Source organism: Gopherus evgoodei, chromosome 1 (assembly GCF_007399415.2).
Source record: "Gopherus evgoodei ecotype Sinaloan lineage chromosome 1, rGopEvg1_v1.p, whole genome shotgun sequence".
NCBI classification, from domain to species: domain Eukaryota; kingdom Metazoa; phylum Chordata; order Testudines; family Testudinidae; genus Gopherus; species Gopherus evgoodei.
Window position 1 is genome coordinate 316,186,601 of NC_044322.1, and position 26,167 is coordinate 316,212,767.

Consider the following 26,167-nt stretch of genomic DNA (forward strand, 5'->3'; position numbering starts at 1 on the left):
GGGCTTCAGCAAACCTGGCCAGAGAAATGGCTCAGCATGGGAGGGTGCCTAGAGGACAGAGAAGCCCCAGGACCCAGTGCCCGGGTGGCTGCTTTGTAGCCTGCAGGGTTGGGGTGTAAACAGGCTGCAAATCGCTTCTCCCTGCCCCCTGCCACCACTCCAGAACTTAGCTGAGGGGCAGAGAGGCTTCCCCATGCCAGTACTGCATGGGGCTTTAGCTCCTCCTGAGCAACACCCTGGGCTGGAGGGCCCTGGGTTTTCCCAGGGTGCCTGCCCAGCCAGAGGCAGTGGGAAAAGGAAGGAGCCTGCTGGCCAGGCTGTTGGTGACCTGAGCACTCCAACCAGGGGCTGGTTCTCCGCACAGCGTTGGGAACACGATGCACCCTGCTGGGAGGGATATCAAGGAGCAGCAGACTACAGGGGAGCAAAGGAGGAAAACAGGGAGACGACAGTGAGAGGGGGAGCACATAAATGGCTGATGGCTGAGCAACAGAAGCGACACATAATCGGCCTCCCCCTGGCACCTGACCACACTCACCAGCCACTGCAGCTCACAGTGCACAGCCAGTGCTGGGCAGAAACTGGAGAGGGGGCAGGGACCTGCTGGCCAAGAGCCAGCACGCAGAAGGGGCTGAGCTGACAAACCAGCAGAGGGAGCAGCTGGCCGCATGTGCTGCAGCTTTGCCCCACTATCAATCTTGCATGCCCATTCCCATGGTTGGCCACTGGAGCCCCTCCCCTTTCACTGCTGGTAGGAGGGCGGCTTGTGAGCAGGAATCTGGCCAGCAGCAGGACCTGCCAGTACTGTGGTGCGAGAGACAGAAAATATGGGACAACTTGCCCATTTTTAAGACAAAGTTGGGACACTTAAAGAGGCCTTATATATGGGACTGTCCCTTCAAAAATGGGATGTCTGATCACCCTAGTAGATTCTGGGCACCTGAAGAGGCTGCTATGATTTAAATAGCTCTTCAGGCATCTTCAGACCCTAGAGCAGCCCAGAATCAGAAAGGTGAACGTGTTGCTTAAAGCCATTTTAGTTCCCCCTCCCTCTGAACTGCAAGTTCTCTGCTGTGTCTTTTAGAGGTGCAGCACAGAAGCTCTATAAGATGAAACACACTGTGAAAAGGACTGAGAACACTTGGTCTAAATATAATTGTATTGCCCAGGCTGGGAGATTGGTTAGTTCTCCCGAGCACTAGCAGAGAAATGGGATCTGCCTTTATAGGTAATAGTGAAATCTCCAGAAATTACTTCAAAATTAAAATAAAATAAAACCAAAAAAGAGACTCTCTACTTCCTCTTCATTGGACAAATCCAATAATCTTACATTAATAGCAGGTATGTTTTACAGCATCTCTAGTTTTTTCATGATCATTTTATTCTCTTTGGTCCTAATACTGATTTCAATGAGGTTAGTAGGGTTTTGCCATTGACTTCTAAGGCATCAGGATATGACCCTTTAACAACATGGTCAGTAGGTATGGTTAGATGCCAATATCAGTCTGTCTGGTTTGGTATGTTGATCTCAGAGGTGAAAGAATTTTGGCTGACTTACATGTTGCTATTATTGTGTTTAATGACTCAGTTCATATGACACCAAATTTATTGCTATTTCCATTTGTGTTTTCTGCTACCATACATATGATTGTATCCATTAGAAGCGCATTTGCATGGAATTTCAACCCTCCTCAGGAATTTGTAGGTGATTCATCTTTCCCATGTTCAAGAATCTTTCTTCTGACTGTAGTTAAAAACTATAAAAAATTAATTGTGTCTCAACTACAAAGGAGTTTTCTGGGTCTGACGACACACATTCTGTTTGAAGGAAGCAGGTACGATTTCATTTAGAAGCTGTTCCACATATTGAGTCTTGTGGCTTAGGCAGGGAAGTGAGCCTATGTTCAATACTGAGACTAACATACCTGATCAGTCAGACTGATACTGACATATGGCAGCTCTGTTCTCTCCCTGTTTCTCTTCCTTCCTTTTCTACAGCCTGCTCGTCCTTTTATCCCTTAGGATTCCCTTGCTAGACATACTCAAATATCAATAGGGAATTGTATGTTTGTTACCTAGACAATTTTTTCAAATTGTAATGACTTACAGTACTTTCAATATTATACATACGATATGCAATGCAATGTACTTTGCAACAACTTATTTTGAGGCAGGGAAGTTAAAAGCTTTCAAGTTTAAACTTTAACTTGGATGATCTACAAAAAACAAGTTTCTTAAGTACTACAATATAAGAGTAGCACAGTATGAGGAGTCCAGTTGCCAGCCAAGACTGCGAAATCTGTATGCTAGCTTAATCCTGTAGGGATGCAGATATGCACATTTCTCCACAGTATGCAGAAGTCTCTCTGCACATTTACTGGGGAAAGCTGAGAACTGAGCATGAGCCATTGGTAAAAGCCATTAAATAGCTGCAAGGGTCTGATAAATTTACAGAACAGAAAAATTCTGAGCTTTAAAACTCTCCCTTGTTCCACTCAGAGAATCTTGAAGCAATCTCAGGAACAATTAACAACGTCACCGTGGTTGACATTAGGAAACCTACAGTTGCAAAACAGGCTGAAAAGCAAAGTGAAGGAAGACACACAGTGACAACATATCTACAAACTTTGCAACAGCAGCAGAGTTCTTTGTCCACTAAGAAGACACCACAAGTAATATCAAATCAGAGCCAAGTCTTGAGGTCCTTGCTCAGTTTTCATACAAATTTATTCAGACCTTACACAGGCAAAATCCTATTATGAGATTTTGTTTAGTACTGAGTAAAAACTGAGTAAGGATCTCAGGATTCAGTGCAGTCTTTTTGATATGAGGGATATTTGCACAGTAAATCTGTAACTGTTAGGTAGAAAGTTTGGGGTTGATCCGTATTGCCTGTGGCAATTTAGGTTCTTAAAGCCAAATTCTGCCATGAAATTTACAATGGCATGTACACGAAGAACTAAATCCTGCAGTGGTTACTTATCACTTACCCAGGAAATGTTTCCTCTGAAGTCTAAGTAAGTTTTGCCTGTGTAAGTCATGAATAAGGACTGAAGGACTGGGGTAAATAAGTGTGCCAGTGTAAAATCCTCTACACATATAAAATGATAGTACCATGATCCTAACTGAACCTTCCTACTTTGGAAAGTAGGTCTGCAGGTGCTGAGCAAGTGCAAATGTGAAGCAGGGTAAAGCTGTGTATCATATATAAAGTGCAGAAAAAACACATGGGCATCTCATCTGAGTAAAATATTCAACCTTTGATAAAGCACATGCATAAAGTACTGAAGAAATACTTGTTAACTCAGGTTGTAAATTCAGCAGGGCAGGGACCATATATTTTTCTGGTGCTGTGTATATAGTGAACAGCAATAAGCCTTGTAAGAGAATGATATTTTAAACCACTCGTTGGCTGCTGAAGTGATTTAGTGGACATGCCCCTATCTAAGCAGGCAGATACATGATATCTATGCTAGACTGACTGCATCCATATTCTTACATGTTATAATTGTTTCTCTGTGAGATGCACTGTTCTCCTTCAAAGTGGCCTGTGCATCTTTCTTCCTGCTGGATGTGCCCTCAGGCATTGCTGAGTTGGGGAACCTTCTGGAAAGCAGTGCCTCTTGGGGCTGCATGTACAGCTTCTCACAGCACCAAACATTCAGAGCTAGGGTTATAAAAGGTATGCATGGCCACAACTGCCTCAGTTACTCTGGGTGTAGGGAACTTTTTTCCATGTCTTCTAAGCCTCAAGCAGGTGCTCATTTCAAGGATGCTTTGATTCCATTCTTGGCTGTCCTCAAGTTCAACAACAACAAAAAAGAAATGCCAAGGATTTTTCAGTAGCAAGTTTTCAGCAACATCATATCAGAAGCGGAAAACACATAATTAAGAGGTCAAGGAACCATGCAATTCCTACAATTTCTGGTTCCACTCCTCCACCTCTAGCTGCTTTGCAGCCCTTAGCATTGTCATCAGAGCATGTGATCATGCCTCTGAGAGCACATTATCTGGGGATGACTGGATATGTGGAGGTCCTCTCCAGAACAGGCATTGGTCGAGATTCACTCACAGATGCATTCCTATTAGTTTGGGGAAAGGAGTTTCTTTATTCTGTCTCATTTCATGGATGCTTTGGTGCTATTTTCAGGTGAATCTTACTGCTGATCAAAAAGATACACTAAAACAGAGCCCAGCTCATACTGGTTGCTGCAGCATGGGCTGGACAGTATTGGCATACGGATCTCTAGGTGCGTCATGTGATCCTACCTCCATTAACAGATCTTATATCTAAAGGTGACACTCTAATCCTACATCCCAATCCAGTGTTACACCTTGTGGCTTGGTTCATATAACACTGACAATGTCTGACCTGACATACTCTATCGAAAAGCAAGAGTTTCTGAAGTAGTCCTGAAAGTAATCTACACTGAAATGTTTGTCTCCATTTCTAAAAGTGTTTCCTCTGTGGGCAGGAAACAACAATCTTTCTCTAGATTCTGCATCTATTATTGTGTTATCTAATTATTATTGTATTAATCTATTATCTAGTATTGTGAACTATTTATTGTTCAGTGTCTGTGTCTTCTATCATGGTGCACCTGTCACCTTTGCCTATGACCCATCAGTGGATGATAGTTCTACTGTTTTCACTCAATTCCCCATCATATTGTTCCTGAAAGGTCTGGTAATTACCTTCCCACTGTTCAAAGTACCTATTCCTTTACTGGATCTTAATCTGGTGCTGAAAAGGTTAAATCATCTTTTGAGCCTTTGGGAGACTGCTCTTTGTTCCTTCTGTGATTAAAGACATTGGGCAGGAGCTCAAGCTGATGTAAATCAGCTTAGCTTCATTGACTCAAGTGGAACCATTCCGATTTGCAGCAGCTGATGATCTAGTCCAGCATTTTCAACTGCAATTACAAATGTGACAGAAGAGCAAAAGAGTTGAAGGCTTTAGTAGCTGATCTTCTTTTCATCATATTCTACAGGTACAGAGTTGCCCTGTTAAATTTATGCCAAAGCCTGAGTTCCTTCTGAATCATACTACCAATGTGTTGGTTTTCAGAAAACCTCAGCTAGCAGAAAATAGACGGATCGGACATACCCAAAGGCATTTAGAAAATAGACATGATTTGTGGTAGACTTTGGGGATCAGTGAAAAGAGAATGCCATTTTCACTCAATGCCTGTCCAAGTGGATTAGACTGGGCATTTAGACTTGTAATATGTTAGCTAAGCAGAGAGTACCTACCGATCTACCAGATTAAGATGGCTTGCCTCTGGAATGTTTCCAGAATAAAAATCTACAGGGCTGATACGTGGAGTTCTGTGGCACATACACCCAGAGGGTAAAAAGAACAGGAGTACTTGTGGCACCTTAGAGTCTAACAAATTTAAATTTATGCGCAAATAAATTTGTTAGTCTCTAAAGTGCCACAAGTACTCCTGTTCTTTCTGTGGATACAGACTAACAGGGCTGCTACTCTGAATCCAGAGGACAGCATTAGATAAAACATATGGATCCAATGCTCACTTTGGGAGGGTCGTTTTGCGACCCTTGATTAATCAAATCTGGCATTGTACTGCCACCTAGATTTCCACAAGTAAAAATATGCAGCGGTCATCTTCAAAAAGAAGAAATAGTTACTCTTCATAAAAAACAGGGTGGAAAAAAATCAATGATTAAAAAAAATCCGATTTTTTTATTTAAATCCAATTATTTTATAGTTTTTTTCCTCAAAGGATTTTATCTAAAGATAGTTTTAATTAAGATACACTATAGCCCAAGATATCTCATCATCGAATAGGGATTATAAATTCTAATTCTATAGTATGACACAATATATTCATGTAATGTTAAGGAAAAGTTTTGTAAATGAGTTCATGGATTAGGGACCCAATCTTATGGGGTTCCACAGGCTTCTGTACAGATTATTTAGGTTAATCTTTCTGTCTACCCAATGGGACTCAGTGCTCAGTCTAGAAGATACCATCAAAGATACTTAGTTTTGCAGTTCGCAAACTGTGGATTTGTGTCTCCACAGATAACATTCTTGTTAACAGCAAAAATGTGTTTAAATAAATAAATAATATATAGAGGTGAGAAAAACAGACCTCAACTCTATTATCTATTAATCTGACACTAATTGCCACTGAAATTCAGCATTTGTAAGATGAAAAACTTTGCATGAAAACAAATCAGGCACACTTGAAACACAGCCTCTAAATCCAAATGTCCCACACTAGTCTTTTTAAGGTGTGAAAAAGACCCCCACTGATTTGCAAGCATGAAATGAAGGGTTCGTTTCTTCAGCCTGCAGTGAGATTTGCACAGCCTCATTTTCAAGATTTCACATTTATGATCTAAATAATTAGAAATAAACAGTGCGATAAAACCAGGTTTGTGTGGGAAAGAAATGTGTCTAAAAAAAAGTTATCTGCTGGCTATTTATGTACAGTTAAGAGGCTGAGTAAAGCACTTGACTTTTACCAGAATTTTCCATGAGATGAATATTGTAGAAGATTCCATTTTTTACCTTATATCTACAGCAGTGGTGGATTAAGATTTATTGGGGCACTGAGCACAAAGAACACTACCCCCCCCTTCCATTAAAAAACAGAAATGTAAAAAAACTGATACAAAGACTCCATTCAGTGTTTACACACCACATTAATAATGAAGAAAGTCATATCCCAGTTCATTATGCCTAAATTAACTGCTCAGTTTTTTCACAAAGAAAATGAATATGGCTAGATATGATCCATAAGCATCACACAAAGGAGTTCACTGCTAATTTGGACAACATTAATGTTACAAGAATCAGTCATTTGCAGGTCAACAAGTGGTTCTTTCATCTCCCCGTTTTCTTGAACCTGACCATTACGCACTGGAAGCCAGTCGCCAGGGCTGCGACTCTTGCTGGTGGCTGCTCTCACACTTTTTCCTAAAATACATAATTAACTTTAGAAAAGGCAAATAAATATGCATATATACATTTCCAAATCATTATAATTTATTTATGTATGGTTTTGAAGACTCAGTAATAAAAATAATATACAATTGTCTCTATTCTTTACCGAACTTAAACAGAATAGAAACATAAATAAGGTGCTTTGCATGTTCTTGTCTTTTTTGTTATTTGGTTGGTTCTTGTGGTTGCATTTTTTTTTTGCTGTGAAAAGTGACACTTGTATGTTAATATCATTTTTCACAGGCTCCCAGATAGCTACTAAGTCTGCTGTGAAAAGTGATATTAACAAACATACAAGTATCACTTTTCACAGCAGACTTATTCAGCCCCAGCAAGCCCAGGGACAAATTAAGCCCTGGATAAGGAGGTGGATAGGGAGGCAGTGGGGGTTGGAGTGACAGGGGGGAATGGATAGGGAGCTGGGGGAGGCCTTGAGGGCCAGGGCAATAAGGGGGAGTGTGAGAAGCCAGGAGTGGAAAGAATATGGCCAAGGGCCAGAGCCCGAGAGCCCAAAGTCCCATGGCCAGATCCTGCGCCCGAGCCTGAAGCCCTGCAGCCAGGGGATGGAGTATGTGGCTGGGGACTGAGAAGGGGGAGGGGTGATAAGCCTGGGGCCTGCGGCTGTGGGACAAAACCTGCCACCGTGAGGCCGAAGCCTGGGGCTGGAGAAGGCAACTGGGGCTATGGCAATGGCAGAGGGGTAAACCTGGGGCCCGAGCCCCCCCATCATGGCTGGATTCTGGGGCCCATGGCCAGACTTGGAGATTCCCAAATTGGCTGGGGCCCCTGGGCACAGACCTTGTGCGTTAATGTGCCACTGATCTAAAGTTATTTTTAACTAGAATATTAATTTAAATTATGTTAAATTCTATACAACCAACTACATCCCCAAATGGCAGAGAAATGATAGATACTACAGTGATGTGTAGTATAAGACCCTATGTAGAATAGAATAGCCTGTAGACACCTTAATGGCAGAATAAACAGAATAATAATGTTTTCCTTGTCTGGACTAGCAGATCTGTGCCTTTTGATTTTTTCTATGAACATTTTTGCCTTTTGTAATCTTTATCCATAATTAACATTTTATTTACATTCCACTTCCATTGGATAACTATTGTACATTGTATTAAGAACATCAAGTTACATTTATAATTGCTCTATTAAATTCTTGTATGCGTGCAGTGTTGGTTGCAGGATGTGAGACGACGATATAATGTGAGGTAAAATCTTTTATTGGACTGTTGGTGACAGAGACAAACTTCTGAGTCACACAGAGCTCTTCTTCAGATCTGGGAAAGATACTCCCAGTGTCACAGCAAAATGCAAGATGGAACGGTTCTATGTCATATGTATACATCTTTTTAGATGCCTCCACCCTCTCTCATTCACAATTGCGTGGATTGCCTTTCCTTCCATTCATGGTCACATAATATCTCTGTGGCAATCCCACAGCAGACTATTAGTAATTAAATATTAAATGTATTTTTAGCTGTCTTTAATGCGATATGGCAGCTGGATATGAGGAGAGCCAGACTAGCATCGTGTGACCAGCCAACTCGTCTCCACCCCCCTCCGGCACGTGCGTTATGGGGTAAATTAAGACACAAATAACACATAACAGCATGCTACAAGCCATGGAAAGGGGAAAGAAAGAGCGCTCTGTTCACCTCATTCTCAGTGCTATTCTCCTCCCCTTGGTGGGGAGGGGATTGTGCTGTTTCACGAAAAGCCATTTTTACCATCTCTTCCCAGATCCATGAGCCCTAGCAGCACCAAAAGGCTCTGATCTGACCCAAGCGCTTATGTGAGTCTCAGCCATGTTTTACTCCAACTTCTCCTCCCGAGCATGCACCATCCACTCAGCGGGTCAGACGGGGACACGCCTGCAGGAGGAAAGCCGACGTGCGCTCCACGGCGTCCCTACCATAGCCCAGAGAGGCTGAGCCTACATTTCCCAGCATGCAATGTTGTCCGGGGATGCCCTTGCACTCTACCAGCGCGGCCGCGGGAGACTGTCCTTGCTAGCCTGAGGGAAGTGGTGATCCTTTCGGGACTACACATCCCAACATGCAACGCGCTACTATGATCGGCACCAGGCGCGTATGAGTCACGAGTCCTGTAAACCAGAGCTGATTATAGGTCATATCCTGTTACGTCATCAATGATTCACTGTGCCCGCCCCCTTTGCCCGTTTGGCTATAAAAGCAGCGTCGACGCCGTCTCTTCGCCTTTAGCTCCAGGTGTCTCACAGGAGAAAGATGCATCGATTTTGCTCACGGGCCTTCACGGGGATTTTTACCGCCACCACCGACTTGTCCTTCGCCTGCCTCCGCCAATCCCCTCCACTGCCTCGGTCCGGAAAGTCAGCCCCGCAGAGACGCTATAGTAAAAAGCGCTCCTGCTCCTCCATCGGCTGATTGTCGCTGAGACCCGGGCGCGGGGGAACCGAGAGACCGAGACCCACAGAGGGGAGCCGCGCACCGCTGGTAGCCATGCCCAAGTCAAAGAAGCGAGGGAGCAACCACCAGCGCGGAGCAGGTAGGAGCCGCGAGGCATCCTGGGAGGGGTAGTTTTCTCCTGTGGCCTGTCCCAGCCTTTTCTGTTAGGCGATGAGAACGATAAACTACATTTCCCGTGATGCGCTGGGGCTTGACGGAAGGGGGGGTCTTGGCGGGTGGGGTGCAGCCGGGCCTCTGCCAGCGGAGCCGCCCTGTCTGGCTGCGCGGCCGGCCTTTGGGCGGGCGCCTCCTTTTAAGTTTTCCGGGCAGGCGGCACCTGCTCGCCTTCCTGGGGCAGCCTGAGCGACCGGCCCTATCTCCGCGGGGCTGACGGGAGTCCGGATTGGAAACCGCCACCTCACACACCAGCCGACGCATGCGCACAGCCTGCTGCTGAACTCGCGCGTCAGCTGCTTCTGCCGCGGGCGGCGAAGTGCGTGTCGCGGGCGGCGCCGGAGGCAGGGCCCCGAGGCAGCTGGGCAGGTCCCCTGCAGTGCGCTGGTGGCCCCTGAGCCGAGCTTGCCGTTCCCGGGGTCACCTGCGAAGCCAGCGAGCAGCTCCAGGGCTGGCGTCACCGCTGATGGCTTGGCCCAGCCATGGCACTGGCCAGCCGCCTCCGCCTGCAGCCTCGGGTCGCCGGCCTGGGGTCGGAGTGTTGAACGTGCCCTGTCGCCCGGGGCTGGGGAAGCTCGAGAAAATGCTCATTGGGTTCCTCGGGCTCTTTATGTGCAGATCTGTCACCCTGAATTAAGTGAGGGCACCTGAGAGCTCTTGTTGCTGGACTTCAGTTTCACTCTGGGAATGAAAGCTCAGTGTTCTGCCCCTCCAAAGCCCTAGGACATGGGTAAGGGCCTTGTTATGCCTGCTAGGAAATGAGAGCTCTGAACTCATCTGTTAGCTTGTGGCGAGGGACTTGATTATTGGGGATTGTCAACTCACAGGGATTGTGGTGCTATGAATTGTTTTAAAACTTCCGGAAGGTGAGTGGGTAGTACATTTTATAATAATAATAATAATTGGAGATATACCTATCTCCTAGAACTGGAAGGGACCTTGAAAGGTCATCAAGTCCAGCCCCCTGCCTTCACTAGCAGGACCAAGTACTGATTTTGCCCCAGATCCCTTAGTTGCCCCCTCAAGGATTGAATTCACAACCCTAGGTTTAGCAGGCCAATGCTTAAACCATTGAGCTATCCCTCATGCCTTTTCTGAAATTGGCTTCTCATCTTAATTTTCACTAAATTAGTGGTTCTCAGTCTTTTCCATGCTGAGACTGTGTAGACATATGGGAGTGACAAGGTGGTAGTGCTCCCAATATTTGTTTGGAGTTCATGACCCTCCATCTTGAAAATCCATGCACTAGATCAGGGTAGGCATGTGAGCTGATTTTCAGTGGCACTCATGCTGCCTGAGTCATGGCCACCAGCGTGGGAGGTTCTGCACTTTAATTTTAAATGAAGCTTCTTAAACATTTTAAAAACTTTATTTAGTTTACATACAACACTAGTTTAGTTACATATTTTAGACTTATAGAGACCATGTAAAACATTACATTAAAATATATTACTGGCATGCGAAACCTTACATTAGAGTGAATAAACGAAGACTCGGCCCACCACTTCAGAGAAGTTGCTTACCCCTGCACTAGATGGTAGTTTCTTGCTCTGAGGGTATGACTCCACTTAACTGCTATAGTGGCACAGCTGCAGCTATGCCATTGTAGTGCTTCAGTTTAGGCACGGATGCTGATGGAGGAAAGGGGTTCTTTTGGCATAGGTAATTCACCTTCCCAAGAAGTGGTACCTGGGTTGGCAGAAGAATTCTTCTGTTGACCTAACAGTGTCTACATTGGGGATTAGGCCAGCATCACTAAGGGTATGGCTACATTTGGAATTTCAAAGCGCTGCCGTGGCAGCGCTTTGAAGTGTGAGTGTAGTCAGAGCGGCAGTGCTGGGAGAGAGCTCTCCCAGCGCTGCAGGTAAACCACATCCCTTACGGGTGTAGCGTGCAGCGCTGGGAGCCATGCTCCCAGCGCTGCTGCCCTGATTACACTGACGCTTTACAGCGCTGTATCTTGCAGTGCTCGGGGGTGTTTTTTCACAGTTGCAGCGCTGTAAAGTGTGAGTGTAGCCAAGCCCTAAGTGTCTATGGGGCATGATGTAACTATGGCAATATAAATTCCCAGTGTAGCTTGCTGGGGCAATTTGGAAGCAGCTGATTAATGTGTAGTGACTACCAAATGTTAGTATGTGAATTTCATTCAATGTGCCTAATGTTCAAGGATATGGCAAGAACAGTGAAAATTAAGTGCTGCCTAAAGTAAATTGTAAATATTGTCTCAGGCTTTGGTAGTCAAATTAAAAAATGGTTGATCTCAAATTGCAGTCAAAATCAACTATATCAGTAAGGTAAACTTTCTCTGTGAAATTGAAAGGACAAACATTGAGTTTAGAGCATCCTGCAGATGAAACACCTAAGTTACTGTGACTAATTTTCTCTGACAGCTTAAGTATCTGTTCCACTGTTTCCAGCAGCTCTTCAGCATCAGATTAAGGAATAATTGCTGTTACCTTTTGCACCTAAAAATGGCAAAGATCATCAGTTTTCTTATACCATAAAAAGAGACAGGGTAAAGATGGACATTTGAGTGAAGTGGCTAACATTGACTTCACTATATAGCGCACACTGGATATATGTGCCACAGAACTCCATGTATCAGCCCTGTAGATTTTTATTCTGGAAACATTCCAGAGGCAAGCCATAGCACACACTGAGTAATTTGAGGAAATGGCAAATCATTATTTAATAACTTCTTAATGTCTGTAGGAAAGAAGCAAGTTTAAAACCTGTTGGCAATTCAAAAATTCTGCAGCCATCTCCAGTGTCTTTGTTGCTTAAAGGACTTTTTCAGGCATCTTCCTAGTTATGAAAGATTCATGGAACTCAGGGTGTGCATTTTCAACCTTTACGTGACTTGGAAACAATGTATTGTATAAACAAGGATTTTGCTCAAACATCATGTATATTATACAGGAATTCTGGAGGCATTAAACTTCCGAAAACAATTGGAGGTTTTGGAGAGACTTGACAGGTTACAGGCCTTCACTGCTGTTTGTAGAAGTCTGGCTTGAGCTGCTAATAAAGCTGGAATTGAACAAGAACAAAACTGGGAGAAGAGGGGGGAAAGGAGCTACAGAAATGTGGTTCTTGACATCAAATATGAAGGTCTGGGTTGAACCAAGACTAAAGGAGACTTAAATGGGGCTGGAACATAATCCTGAATTCTGTAATCCTAACATTAAGACTGGACGTTTTACTTAGATAGCACTACTGCAATACGAAAAAGATAGAGAATCATGTAAGGAAAGTCATGGATTGGATAGTCAGTTCAGTATCAGTCAGATTTGTATTTAGTGCTGGGTTTGCTTAGCTGAAATCCTGTAATGTGCTAGGTGCTGAAGAAACAAGCTGCAATGAACTACATAATGAGTTGCATTTTGTGTCATAGATTTCTTGGGTATCTTCATTGTCTTTTTTCAAGGAAAAAGTGGGAGGTTGGTTTTGGGAAAATTGCAACAGCCTTATCCACCATGAATGCAACCCCCCTTTGCATGCACTGGCATGGACAGCACTTTGTGCCTATACCAAAAGCATATTTCTAGTTGGCTCATGGCTCAGTGTTGCCGTTTATATGTTTCATGAGCAGCAGATACTGGGTTCTTGGTGTACTGTATTTCTAGATGTATCCAGGCCACTCTGTGGCAAACTCATCTCCAACATTTTCACAATTCCTTCTGTTGAATGAGTAAATTTTGCCATCGCATTAGTGTATTTGGTGGTGCTCTGCTTGGTATGTAAAGGACTATTGTGTATGTTTGAACATATTCTTGGGCAAAATTTTAAAAGGCTGTAGGGTTGCTTCAGGGCTTCACCCATCCAAAATGTTCATACTTTCATAGTGTAAGGGCAGAAGGGACCCTTATATCATCTAGTTTGGTGTCCTGTATATCACAGGCCACTAAATTTCACCAAATTACCCACATAGAGCCCCAAAACTTCTTTAGTTAAGGTATATATTCCAAAATGGCATCTTTTATTGATGTGAAGATATCCAGAGATGCAGAATCCACCAGTTCCCTTAGTAGATGGTTCAGTGGTGAATCCACTGTTTAAAAAACCAATTGTACCTTATTTAATCTTTATTAAAATAGAATTAAAAAAACAAGGAAATTCGACTCTTTTTGACTGTGGACGTTGTATATGTGAGCCGAATACATTTGTTAAATGTAGACATGTGCTGTTTGAAAGCCCAATCAAATACAATAGCTAGACGCAGCCTTGACTAAAGATGTTGTTCCTCTGTAATTCTAAATTCCACCAGTACATTGAATACTCTGTATCATATCTTTTCATTATTCCTGGTATAAATCTATGTATATGTAGTTTTTAAGCCTAGGAAAGTATTCCCTGAACGCCTTTTTATATCCTGGACCCCTAAGTAGGGCCAGGAAGAGATGGAAGAAGGGATCTGTAGGGAGGAGAAACAAACTTTGACATGGTAGTCCCTTATTTCTCCCTACTTTTTGCATGGGGTCAGGGAGAACAGGGGGCAGGGCAGCAATATATGGGTCTGTAGTGTTTTCCAAATATGAAAGTAGTCACTAAAGTGTTTCTTTAGGTGGTCAGCAAAGAAATGTGCAGCCTTTCAGTGATGAGGATGCGTCAATTGAGACTATGAGTCACTGCAGTGGCTTCAGTGATCCTGCTAGCTTCACTGAAGAAGGTATGTTTTTTTGATTTTGATCTATGCATCTTATGAAAATTTCTTTAGAAACAAAATTGATGTTTCTGACAATGCCTGTTATCTAATCTTTAGTTACAAACAGTGCAGTAATCTGTAAAATAACCAGAAATTTGGGGTTCTCAGGGTATTACTGACGCCCATTACTATAGCTATTTTAAGAAGTACCCATTAAAGTATTTACAGCTAAATGTACAACATGTTTCATAGACTTTTAAACCTCCAATGGTTTATTCTGTGAGTATACTATGCTGATTTCTAAAGCAAAGTTTTGATCTAATTAGAAATTGATAATGCCTTTATTCAGATGTAACTTTTATCACCTGTCTCAGGAACAATAAGAGGGCCTAGGATGTCAGCCCTTCTGCATTCATGACAACTGCTTCATGCTGAAATCTGATATGTACAAACTCCTGGGTCAGAATTGATTGGCTGTTAAAATCAAATACTCTTCCATTATGTTCATTGGATATAACTAGGTCCCACTCCTGGGTGTCATTCTACTCCTGTAGTATCCCACACTTGTTGCTAAGGTCCCTGTTACCTGAAAAAAGGTGGATGTTGTTGAGATTTAAATACAGTAATCAGTTTCTCATACTATACGTTTCTAATCTAAACATGAACGTTGGAATGTGCATTAGGATTAAATTATCTTGTATTCATTAGGACCTGAAGTCGATGAAGAAGCAACTCAAGAAGACTTTGAGTACAAGTTAAAGGGATTCATTGACCTTACCTTGGACAAGAGGTATAGGGTGTTTGGAAACAATGCACTTAAGCATCACCAATCTTCGCTTGACTTCTCTAATACAAATTAGTGATGTGTTTCTGCCCCATAGAAACTTAACCTATCTTTATTTCTATTGCATAGTTACTAAAATCACAGTTTAGCAATCCACACTGGGGGCTTGATTCTCCTCTCCTATGAATCAGGAATAGCTGCCCTGGAGTCAGTGGTGTTTGATGTAAACTAGAGAAGTAGGCCTGGCATTTTTTACTAATACAAATTTAAAATGCTTGTGTATTGTCAGATCACGTGCATTATTCAAATGAATTGGTCTTGCAAAATTGTTTGCCTCAGAAAGGCAACTTTAATTATACACTATGTAAACACGATAAAGGATGGGTGAGTTTTTCTGGGCTGGTAAGCTACCATGAGTTTTGCAGTGCTGCATTAAGCATATGCCACAGCCTTCAACCAAAGTTTTTACCCTTGTGCATTCTAGCAGAGGAAAAAGGTGAAGGAAAATAAACCAAGCTGTAAATGAGGAGTTGGTCTGCCCAGAAGATTTGTTCAACAACTGTACTAAATGTTTCTACTTAATTCATAGGACTTCTGTAGATTTTGACAGCGCCAGGTAGATGTGTAATGTACACTGCTATAAAAGTGTACTAAAGCAAAGCCTTGAGCTTTAGCTTACATGAAGACTTATTTGTATCAATCTCTGTTGTTCCTCCTACAGTGTGAAGACAAGACAAGCAGCTCTTGAAGGTCTTAAAAATGCTCTGACTTCTAAAATACTATATGAATTTATCTTAGAAAGGAGAATGACTTTAACTGATAGTATTGAACGCTGCATAAAGAAAGGTAATAAATGCTTGTATGCTGCTGGAAGTTAACAGCTATAGGATAGGGACTGATTTGTCATACTACTGTAGTGTTAACTGATGTGATGAGACTTCGTAGTATTTTACAGAAAATTTAAGTAGATCGCATACAATTGTTAGCTAAGCTTCTCTTGTCCTAAGTTAGATGTTAGTGAGCATTTATTGCTCTTTGATCACTGAGCTACAAAACTACGTTGACTTTTGCTTCCTTCCTGTTGGCTGGAATTAGTGACAACCTAGTACCATTTCCAGTGCTGTTTTCTTCATTTGGTTTTGTTGCTGAATCTCCCTTTACAAGCCTCTAAACAAGTGTGTGATTCAGTGCAGGATAAAATTTGCAGGTGATCACTCAATGTATTTCCTTATTCTGCAGGTAAGAGTGATGAACAGGCCGCAGCGGCAAGGCTGGCATGTCTTCTCTGTGTGCAGTTGGGGTCGGGAATTGAAAGTGAAGAAATCCTTAAGACCCTTGGACCAGTTCTCAAGAAGATAATCTGTGATGGAACAGCTAGTATCCAGGCTAGACAGGCTGTAAGTATAAAATGTACTGGGCTATAGAAGAGAGGTAGTACAACGGTTTAAAGCTTTGGTACTTTGCTCTTTCCTTTGCGGCCAAAATACAGATTACTTCACTAGTGTGTTAATGCAAGCCTATAATTTAATTTCTGCACTAATGTACACAGGTGTTGGGCTGCCAGAAGCTTTCAGTGATGGCATGAGATTTGAGAATTGGTGTTACGCTCATTGGCTTGAAAGTTGTGCATGTTGATGTTCACTTAAGTGCAGAAACTGAAGTTTCAGGTTATCATTCTTTTCAGTACCAAAATATTTTTTGTCCGTCAGAGCAGTGCTCTGTGGAAATTGGGGCACCATGTAAACTATCTTGGTTCCTTTGTGCTTTTTCCATCCCAAATCTCTGGTTATATCTTATGATGTGATTAGGTGTTGGTCAGTCAGTTCTTCCTTCAGCTTGGACTGTTAATATCTCTGTTCTGGACTACATTATCAATATGACTCCTACCATGAATTAGTGCATGGTCCTTTCACTTCTAGAATTCCTCTTGTATTGCTTGTCCGCTAGGATTATTTTAAATGTTTCCTGAAACAATATACTGAGTCCACAAATACTTATGCAAGTTGTAAGACTTGTGGGATAGGTATAATTATACCTAGCAGAAAAGTGTGTAAAACTGCATGTCGTCCTCAAGTCAAGTGTCCCTTTTTGGTAGGGATGGTAGCCTCAAACCCAAGTGCAGAGAATCCACGTATATCTCTGTTCTTACATCTATCAAACTATTAACTAAAAGCTCCTTCAAAACAGTAGCCATTGCTGCTAATGATACTGGGTTTTTCTGTAACTTTAATGTCTTGGGTTTGTTGAGCTAGTTCAATTTAACTCTTGCATTCACTCTCGTACAACTGGTTTGCTTGTTTTGTTTTGCTCAGTAGTGTCAAAACAAGCTTCTAGCTTGACTATGGTTGCATGAAAACATAACTGAAACATTGCTTTAAAACTAAAGCAGCCCTAGTATTTAATACAGGTGTCTAGGAGGAGCTTGAATTGCCCTTTCTATCATTAGAAAATGATACCCACAAGAAACTGGAAAAAGTACCACATTGAGTTGGTGAAACTATATGTAGAGTAGACCCTTAAAATGCTGTTAATCAGAATTCTGGAAAATCCTTCCCACAGCAGTGAGTAGATGCCAGCCATCCCTTTTATTTCATTGTGAAACTTGTAGTTCACAGTAGTGAGCTTTTACTAGCTCTTCTAATTTAGCTAATCAGGTGAAAGGCAGGCTATATACAGTTCTTGTAACAGCTCAGTCTGGCAATGTATTTAACTTTGTTTAGAGGTACATACATAATCAGAAGTGCAAATACTTATGCAGAGCAGCATATGTTGTAAAGTGGGCCAGATATAGCTATGAAGTAAAGCCAAAAATATGAGGAAAGAGTTCATTCTGCTTAAGGAATGGTTCCATGGGCACTCAACATAGAACTTATTTATATAAGCAGTTGGAGTAACAAAGACCAGAGTTTAAAATTTTGGAATCTTGTCAGGTCTGGTAGAATCAACATAAACTATGAAATACTGACTTGTTTTACTTCTCTTTCACCTCTAGTGTGCAACCTGCTTGGGAGTTTGCTGTTTCATAGTCACTGATGACATTACTGTAAGGATGAACACTTAACCCTTTATCAAGTTTTACACAAATTTTAATAATTGAATTTAGCCATTTACACTGTTTTTTTAAAACCAGGAACTGTATTCAACTATGGAGTGTCTGGAAAACATATTCACAAAATCGTATCAGAGAGAGACAGACACTAATGGCATTTCTAGTACCCACAATACAGTGCTTCACATCAATGCACTTTTAGCGTGGACTCTGTTGCTGACCATCTGCCCAGTGAGTGAAGTGAAGAAAAAACTTGAAATGTATGTTCCTTTCCTGGAAGGCAACTTTTACAATGAACTGTTATTTTGCCTTAATGTTGCTCTTTAAATTGCTCTTTACAGATCAATAAAGTGTAGCTCATTTTTTTCCTAGGCACTTACACAAACTTCCAAACTTATTGTCTTGTGATGATGTCAACATGAGAATTGCTGCTGGAGAAACACTAGCTCTTCTGTTTGAACTGGCACGAGAAACAGAAGCTGTAAGTATAATGGATTTATCTGTAACAGGTTTTCTTCCATTGAAACTGTTGCAAACTAAACAGGTGGTATGTAATGCTATTTCACATACCATCCCTAATTCCAGAGGACCATCTCTTACAGTCTAGTTGTATCTGTCTGTACATTCTTGGTGGGAAAGTTGCATCTAAACACTCCACAACTTAAAATAATGAAGAAAAATCTATCTATACAGTAGAATGAAATTAGGTAGGCACGCTAGAGCAGGGATCAGCAACCTTTGGCACGTGTCCCAGGCCACCTCTTCCTGCAGCCCCCATTGGCCTGGGACAGCGAACTGTGGCCAGTGGGAGCTGTGATTGGCTGACCCTGTGGATGCTGCGGGTAAACTGTCCCGGCCCACCAGGGGCTTACGCTGGTGAGCTGCATGCCAAAGGTTGCTGATCCCTGAACTAGAACTACTCCAGTAAAAACAAACTTACTTGCGCTATCCCTCCCTTTATCTTCCTGTGATAACTTCAGGGCTGCTGGAATGCTAGTCAATAAAATCTGATACTGACATCTAAATAACACTTTTAAAAAAGAACTCCAAAGAAAAAAATGTAGATTAGCATCTTGTACCCCAACAAACCATGGTGAGGGGGGCATTTAGTACAGACTCTTACCCTTTTCAGCTTCCCCAAATCTGCCAGTTCCAGGGACTTCTGGAAAGCACTGCTGTGTGTTGCTAGTTGCAATGCACTCTTGTGTTTAAGATAGTATCTTGAGTTGGGGGCTTTCCTTTTCCTTATGTTGCCTCAAAGGGGGTACCCAATGATGAAGAATTGATAAAACATCATTATGGGACTTGTCTGATGCTTTTGAACAATTTCTTGGCATCTGAAAGTAGATTGATGCATTTTGCCAGTAGCAACTTTGGAGTAAGACTTAAGGCATTAATTACATATTTATGTTGTGCTACTGAGGTTGTGATTGGTATTTTCCTTGTGATTCACCTTTGCACTGGATGGTTAGATATTTTAAGTAACTTGTAATTTGTCTCTTACTGTTGCCTGACAACACAGACTTAATCTGTTTTGTTGCCCTTTGATGTAATGTGCCTTATTAATGTAACTGTTTTTTGACAGCATTGAAGAAAATAGTCTCCAATTATCCATAGGCACAGCTTGGGAGGGCTGCCAGAAGGGCTCCTGGCAAAGCACATCAGCCTTGACCAAGCTAGAACATGGTCTGAGAGGGAAGGGTAACTGTAAATGAGTCAGGATACCAAGCACAGTAACTTCACATGTACCTAAATTGTGCTGCTTTTTGTAGTGCTCCTAAATACAGGAGGTATTTGGTTGCAAGATCCTAGCTATTGAAGCCTACTTTGAAAGGGCTTGACAGTGAAAGTGAAGTTATTAGGCCTGGCACGATGAGTCCAGAGCTTGAACTCTTTTCTTCACTTGGACTGTGGCTGCAAGTGACTGAAATTTTTGGTTTGAACTTAATTGGCTTTGATTAAATAATGTAAATCTGCATTCTTAAGATATTAAAGGAAGTGTTTTAAGAAAAGCACTTCAGTTCATATGCAAGTTACCCAGTTCAGTGGCTTGTATAACTGAGGCTCCTAGGCACTACTGTATTTAATAGCTGTCTTGTGTGTTTCTATTTCTGTCTGTCATTGTAATTTTTAATCTTATTTTACCTCAGTGTCCTAGTCTGCCCCATATACCATACGACACAAATATACTTAGTGTCATCTGATCCTGTGATTAAGTTGGTAAATTTAAGAGTGAATACTGCATGTAGTTTGAAAGAATGAATGCTAAATAAGGGCAAGGAATGTAGTAAAAATATTTGCATGAATGGGAGTGGTGTAGATAAGATTAGCATCAGATGGGTTACAGGGTCATTGCAAGAACTCTTCTGTCACAAATTCTGCTTATGCAAGCCACTGAATTGGGTAATTTACATATGAACTGAAGTGCTTTTCTTGAAGTGTTTTAAGATCTTAAAGCCTCAGTTAAGGTGCAGGGTTCTATTGTTTTAGGCATAGTTAAAAATTTAAGATGGTCCATGCCACAAATAGTTTTACTTTGACAGTATGCCATCATTTGAAAGAGTAATGTAAATAATGTGGAATCAGTAAAGACAAAACTTATGCACTTGTAATTGGTTAGGAATCAATCTGGCCTTCATAAACTGTTCACTTATTCTTAAAAAAATATTAGAAATCCCCTTTGTAAACTCTGGGCTCCCTCTCCAAAACGTAATTTAACAGTAATAAATGGCATTAAACATCCTAAGTCAAATGTCAGCATCTCTGCAATCCACCCCAAAACTTACTTAGCCTGTACCAGTAAGCATCTCCTCGACTCCAAATGCCAGAGAGCATGTCCAGAGGGCCAACAAATCTAGGCACTAGCAGGCCAAGTGGGGAGTTTGTTCCATAATCCAGGGGCCTTACAAGAGACCTTGTTGGTGGCTGCTTTAATATGAAGCTCCCTTAATATGAAGGGAGCTGACAACTGTCCCAGCAAGTGCAAACAGGTCACACTTGGGTAACTGGACCCTGATCACTTAACTTTTCAAGTACAGTTAATACATTTTACCTTATAAATGCATCGTGATCCAAATGACAAACAATACTTTGGGAAAAGTTGATGTATTACCACTTAGAAAAATGGTGGAAAGACCAAAAACTGAAACTTCTCCTTTTGTCTGGCTAGGATTTCTTTTATGAAGACATGGAACTTTTAACACAGAAACTAAGGGCCCTGGCTACAGATGGAAACAAGCACCGTGCCAAAGTAGACAAAAGAAAGCAGCGATCTGCCTTCAGAGATGTCTTGCGAGCAGTAGAGGTACTCTTGATTACTTCGAAAATACTCATCTATAAAGCAGAATGGCAAACAATTTATAACAGTTGTATGAACACTAGACCATTGACAAATTTTTCTTACAATTTTAGATGAATTTTAAACATAAGCTCCAAATAACTTCAATTTTCAGGTTCTTAACTTTTTAATAAAGGCAGGATTAGTGTTAACTACATCTTTCAAAGGTTCATGGTTAGTAATCTAAAAAGGATCCAAAGGTTAACTAAAGTACCTCATTTTTAGATTGGAAATACAAACTTGACTTCCATATTGGATATATGATTTTCTATAAAATGGATAAAACATTGGAATATGAATGTTAAGTGCCCCTTTATTTAATATATTGAGTTTTTGCTGTGAGACTTGTTCTTGACTGCCAAACTCTGATTTTTCTGAATTATGGAATTGTTCTAAAATCTATCAGTTCATTAGCAGGATTACTGCCTTGCAGTATAGGCAAGAACCAGCTTGCATTATTCAGCTGGTGTGTGGATTCTGTTTATAATTGCTCCACTCCAAGGGCTTAAATAATTGTCCTTTACAGCATATCTCTGTGCTTAGATTAACATTGCTGTAGAGAACACTACAGAATATCATTGCTAAAAGCTCTGGACAGTAACTTTCAGCTCTTCACTAACAAAATGTTTAGAAGTCATTAAGCCACAAGTTTGACTTGATGTAACAAATCATGAACTTACATTTTGTTGGTAAGTTAGATGACACTTGAATCTTTAACTGGGCAAAATCAGGTCAGTACCAGCTAAATGGACTATAGTACTTTCAAACAGTCAAAAGTTCAGTGGTAAAGGTAGTTCTGAGAGATAAATTAACTGCTAAGAGGATGGGATGCTTACACTGTGTCAGAAGTAATTGCCAGTTACATGAATACAGGAGAAGGTGACTTGGTCACTAACAGCCCCAAAAATGAATTAGAAAACATTCTTTACTTAAGGTCTTATATAGGGACCCATAAGTATGGTTTGCATCAAAATACAGCATTTTAAAGGGAGTTATAAAATTTCCTTTTCAACAATATTAAGACCTTGCCTGGATCTTTAAAGATCCACTGAGACCTGACTAATTTACAGATGCAAACCAAGTGAACCAAATCCCATGGACAGAGCCCATATCTAGTGAACATTTCTTCTGATCATCTATTTACATATTCATACTTATATCATTGTCCCTTCTAATGTTACCTGTAGCAGCATCAATGGTCTTAAGGTTCAGTTCTGATTCAGTCTGTGCTGTAAAATCAGCAATTGTACTATATGCGCATAGAAGATTACTTCACAAAATAAGTTATTCTTGTCCTTATTTTGTGTAGGAGCACTCAGTGAAAGGAAAACTACACTAGTTCTTACCATGCATAAGCTTTCTAAATAACATCTGTCTGCATAGGACTTTCTCTAAATCAAGGGTTTTGGTAATGTAGTCTTCATGTTTTGTCTTGTTTTTTGGACAGGAGCGTGACTTCCCTACAGAGACCATCAAATTTGGACCTGAGCGCATGTATATTGACTGCTGGGTTAAGAAACAAACATATGATACCTTCAAGGAGATTCTGGGATCAGGGATGCAATATCATTTGCAAGTGAGCTGTTATTTTCACACAATTTCCTGTCTGGCCACTTGAGTAATTATTGCCTATTTGAAATTATCTTGTTTTCTATTGGAATTTAGCCAGTAGATTTGTTAAAGATGTTTCCCAATTTAAGAATAAAGCAACGTCTTGAATTATAGTTATGGTAAACTGGTTCTAAAGTAACTATTTTCGTTCAAACTTCTTAAAGAAGACTAAGGGTTTTTTACACTGGACCAGATTATCGAGTGTGATCAGTCATGCCCAGCTGAAAATGCCCCTTACAGAAGAAAATCACTTCTGGTGTAGTTTACACCAGCCCACGCCAGTGTGGGTAATATGGCATCGAGGTCAGGGCATTGCAGAATCAGGAGGCTGTAATTGGCTCTGACAATTCCTGTACTGAGCATTGATTGTCTGATGCAAGCAAGAATTGAGCCCTGATTACTTATAATAAAATGGTGGGGGACAGAATTCACAAGTGTAAACTACTTGTATGGACTCAGTGTTACGTAATTTAAATCTAAAGATTAAAGCTGCTACAGTATTCAGTATAGAACCTTGCTTATTGATTTTTTTTTTACTCAGTCCAATGAGTTTCTTCGGAATGTATTTGAACTTGGACCACCAGTAATGCTTGATGCTGCAACACTTAAAACAATGAAGATATCCCGTTTTGAAAGGGTATGTTATCACATCTTATGTCACTTGCGCTTATCCTGTTATATTCCCTTTGGGAATTAAATAACATTCAAAATCTGAACAGCTGCCATTTTATAGTCAACCTGCTACAACTGTTTTAATGAAAAATGGTGGTTCTGGGGTGCTTCACAACGCAATCTGTCCTGGACCGAGTTTTATGTCTTATGTCTGTCTTGTGACTGAGCTAGTAATCAGAGCTGTGTACACTTGGACACCTTTTGCGTGGTGGTACAGCACTTGCTTTTGTCTCTAGATGGGCCAGAGATGTTACACCAGAGTGTGACAACTGAAGCCTATGGAAAGGTTTCTTACCTCAGACATTAAAGATTAACTCCCGGTAAAGCTTGTATAGTGGAATTCATGGCAACTAGAAGACCTAGCTGTTCATGAGAAACGGTCCTGACAGAATCTTCAAAACTTCTGTAAAACCTCAGAACGCATGATGAGATGTGGAGTATAGGATTTGTGCTGGTATGGCTTTCGGGTGATTGGGTAATCCTTGTTTTGACACTCTCCAACAGTGTGGCCGTTCTATATTTATATCTGCAAAACTTACTGTACCATTTTATGTATCCCAAACTCACCTACAACAGAATAGGGTCCACACCAATTGGATGTGTAGTATAAGCTTTCAGAGGCAGGGGGAGGGTTTTCTTGACAGTTAATACTAGAATATTAAGAACAAATGTTTTCTAGCCATAGTCAGAGTACTCAAATGTATTTAGAACATAGTGTTATGGAGCAGTGTTGTCAAACACGCGTCACTTGTGGGTCAGATCAATCAAACTTGATGTTTTTGTGGTCTGCACGATATTCAGAAATCATGTAAAATACTTCGTAGCTTTGTGGGTTGTGAAGATCACTTTCCCAATATCTACAGTGCAAAATTGATTCAGAGTTTTTCTGAATCTGAAGACTGAAATTAACTTGGTAGAGGAATTAACTAACTTTAAAGCTTAAATGACTGACCCTGTGAGAATTTTTTATGCATTGAGGATAGTATGTAGTCCTAAATCATTCCTTGGTGTGTGGACCATAGTTAAAAATTTAATTTTGTCCTTTTCACAGAATGAGTAACACTTGTTTGGGAGCCTTGAAGAAATAGTCTGGCTTCTAACATTTAACACATCTGATAAGGAGTAAAACTTCAAAAGCATCAAGTCACTTCCAGTGAAATTTAGGAACTTAAGATCCTTTCATTGAGACTTAGACTCCTGAATGCCTGTCATCTTTTCTATTTTGAAAAATTGTCTTGTTTCCATATGATGACACTCATGCTTATCTAGTGGCAGTTCTCCTTTAATCTGTTAAATCATTATGTACTAAATGTGGAACCTATGACCTTCCTTTAACATAAAATTTGTATTAATTTTGTACTACAATTTTGACACAATCTAATGACATTTAAATCATTTAAAATCCTTTACATCCTAATCATGTAAAGAACCTAAACTAGTTTAGGCATAGATATTTCAAACATATGACTAAATCTTATCTTTCATCTTGTAGCACTTGTACAACTCTGCAGCATTCAAGGCTCGAACAAAGGCTAGAAGCAAATGTCGTGACAAAAGAACAGATGTGGGTGAATTTTTCTAAATCTTCCATGTGGGATCTGAGGTTGAAGACTTTCATAATTTCATAATTTTCTATAAATTGTTGTTAACCTTGAAATTTGAGATTTAATTTATATATCCACATAGCTAAGACTTCACTGCCCAGGGATAATATCTAATGTATATCTGTAAATGTTATGCATGTTATAATTGCTTTAGGTGTGTGTGTGTATGTATATATATATATATAGGATCGGTTGATCTACAATTGGGTGGAAATGTAACTTGTAACACTTATGCAGGATCAAAATCACTCACGAATTTGGTAAATATACCAACAATTCAGTTGTTAGATGGTGCTGAAAGCTATATGTATTAAACTGCCAAAATTGTATGACCCAGCTCATCTTGGATTGGTGTTAATACAGCAATGAAATTGCATAGAAGAGCAAGTCGTCTTTCTAAAGAGTAGAGTACCAGGATAAACATGCCTCTGGAACAGCTGCTATTTCTTTATGATCAATTATACCCTGTAATTTTAATACTTTTTTAAACTGGCTGATGGACTGACAAATGGCACAAGATATGACCTTACTATATTGTACTAGTGCCATGAAGTCCTGCTGTTGGCACTTAAAATGAAGTAGTAAATAACATAAACATACTTGACTACGTTTAACTTTAAAAGTGGTGACGCATTTTACAAATGCTTGTATAAGACTCGTTCCATCTTTCAAATAAAAATCTTTCTCACTGAAGTCTTTTCAGATGTGGTTGTTATATACCTTGTCTAAAAGTAAGAGATCAGATAACTGCACACTTAGTTTTTTCATTATCACTGAAATGATAAGTAGCTATAAAATGTATTATAAAAGTATGCTTCTCACAACTAGTGTTGGCATGACCTGACTTCAGGATTGAGTGCGCAAACTTAGTCTGACA

The 26,167-nt window shown here is 40.8% G+C and overlaps 1 protein-coding gene across 1 annotated transcript; it reads left to right on the forward strand.

Annotated features, from left to right (window-relative positions):
- Nucleotides 1–9,188: 9,188 nt before the first annotated feature.
- Nucleotides 9,189–25,983, forward strand: IFRD1 (interferon related developmental regulator 1). Its single transcript, XM_030549020.1, has 12 exons — nucleotides 9,189–9,514; nucleotides 14,153–14,257; nucleotides 14,942–15,023; nucleotides 15,739–15,863; nucleotides 16,257–16,414; nucleotides 18,010–18,060; nucleotides 18,148–18,326; nucleotides 18,439–18,547; nucleotides 21,236–21,370; nucleotides 22,851–22,979; nucleotides 23,556–23,651; nucleotides 25,179–25,983. The coding sequence occupies exons 1-12, from the start codon at nucleotides 9,469–9,471 to the stop codon at nucleotides 25,266–25,268; spliced, it is 1,305 nt and encodes a 434-aa protein (XP_030404880.1). The 5' UTR covers nucleotides 9,189–9,468; the 3' UTR covers nucleotides 25,269–25,983.
- Nucleotides 25,984–26,167: the final 184 nt, after the last annotated feature.

What these genes read in the sequence shown, in the direction of transcription:
- IFRD1 (XM_030549020.1), top strand. Translation starts at nt 9,469, where the DNA reads ATGCCCAAGTCAAAGAAGCGAGGGAGCAACCACCAGCGCGGAGCAG. An exon ending in TGCTAGCTTCACTGAAGAAG is followed by an intron (nt 14,258 to 14,941) that starts GTATGTTTTTTT and finishes TGTATTCATTAG; the next exon opens with GACCTGAAGTCGATGAAGAA. An exon ending in AGATATCCCGTTTTGAAAGG is followed by an intron (nt 23,652 to 25,178) that starts GTATGTTATCAC and finishes TTCATCTTGTAG; the next exon opens with CACTTGTACAACTCTGCAGC.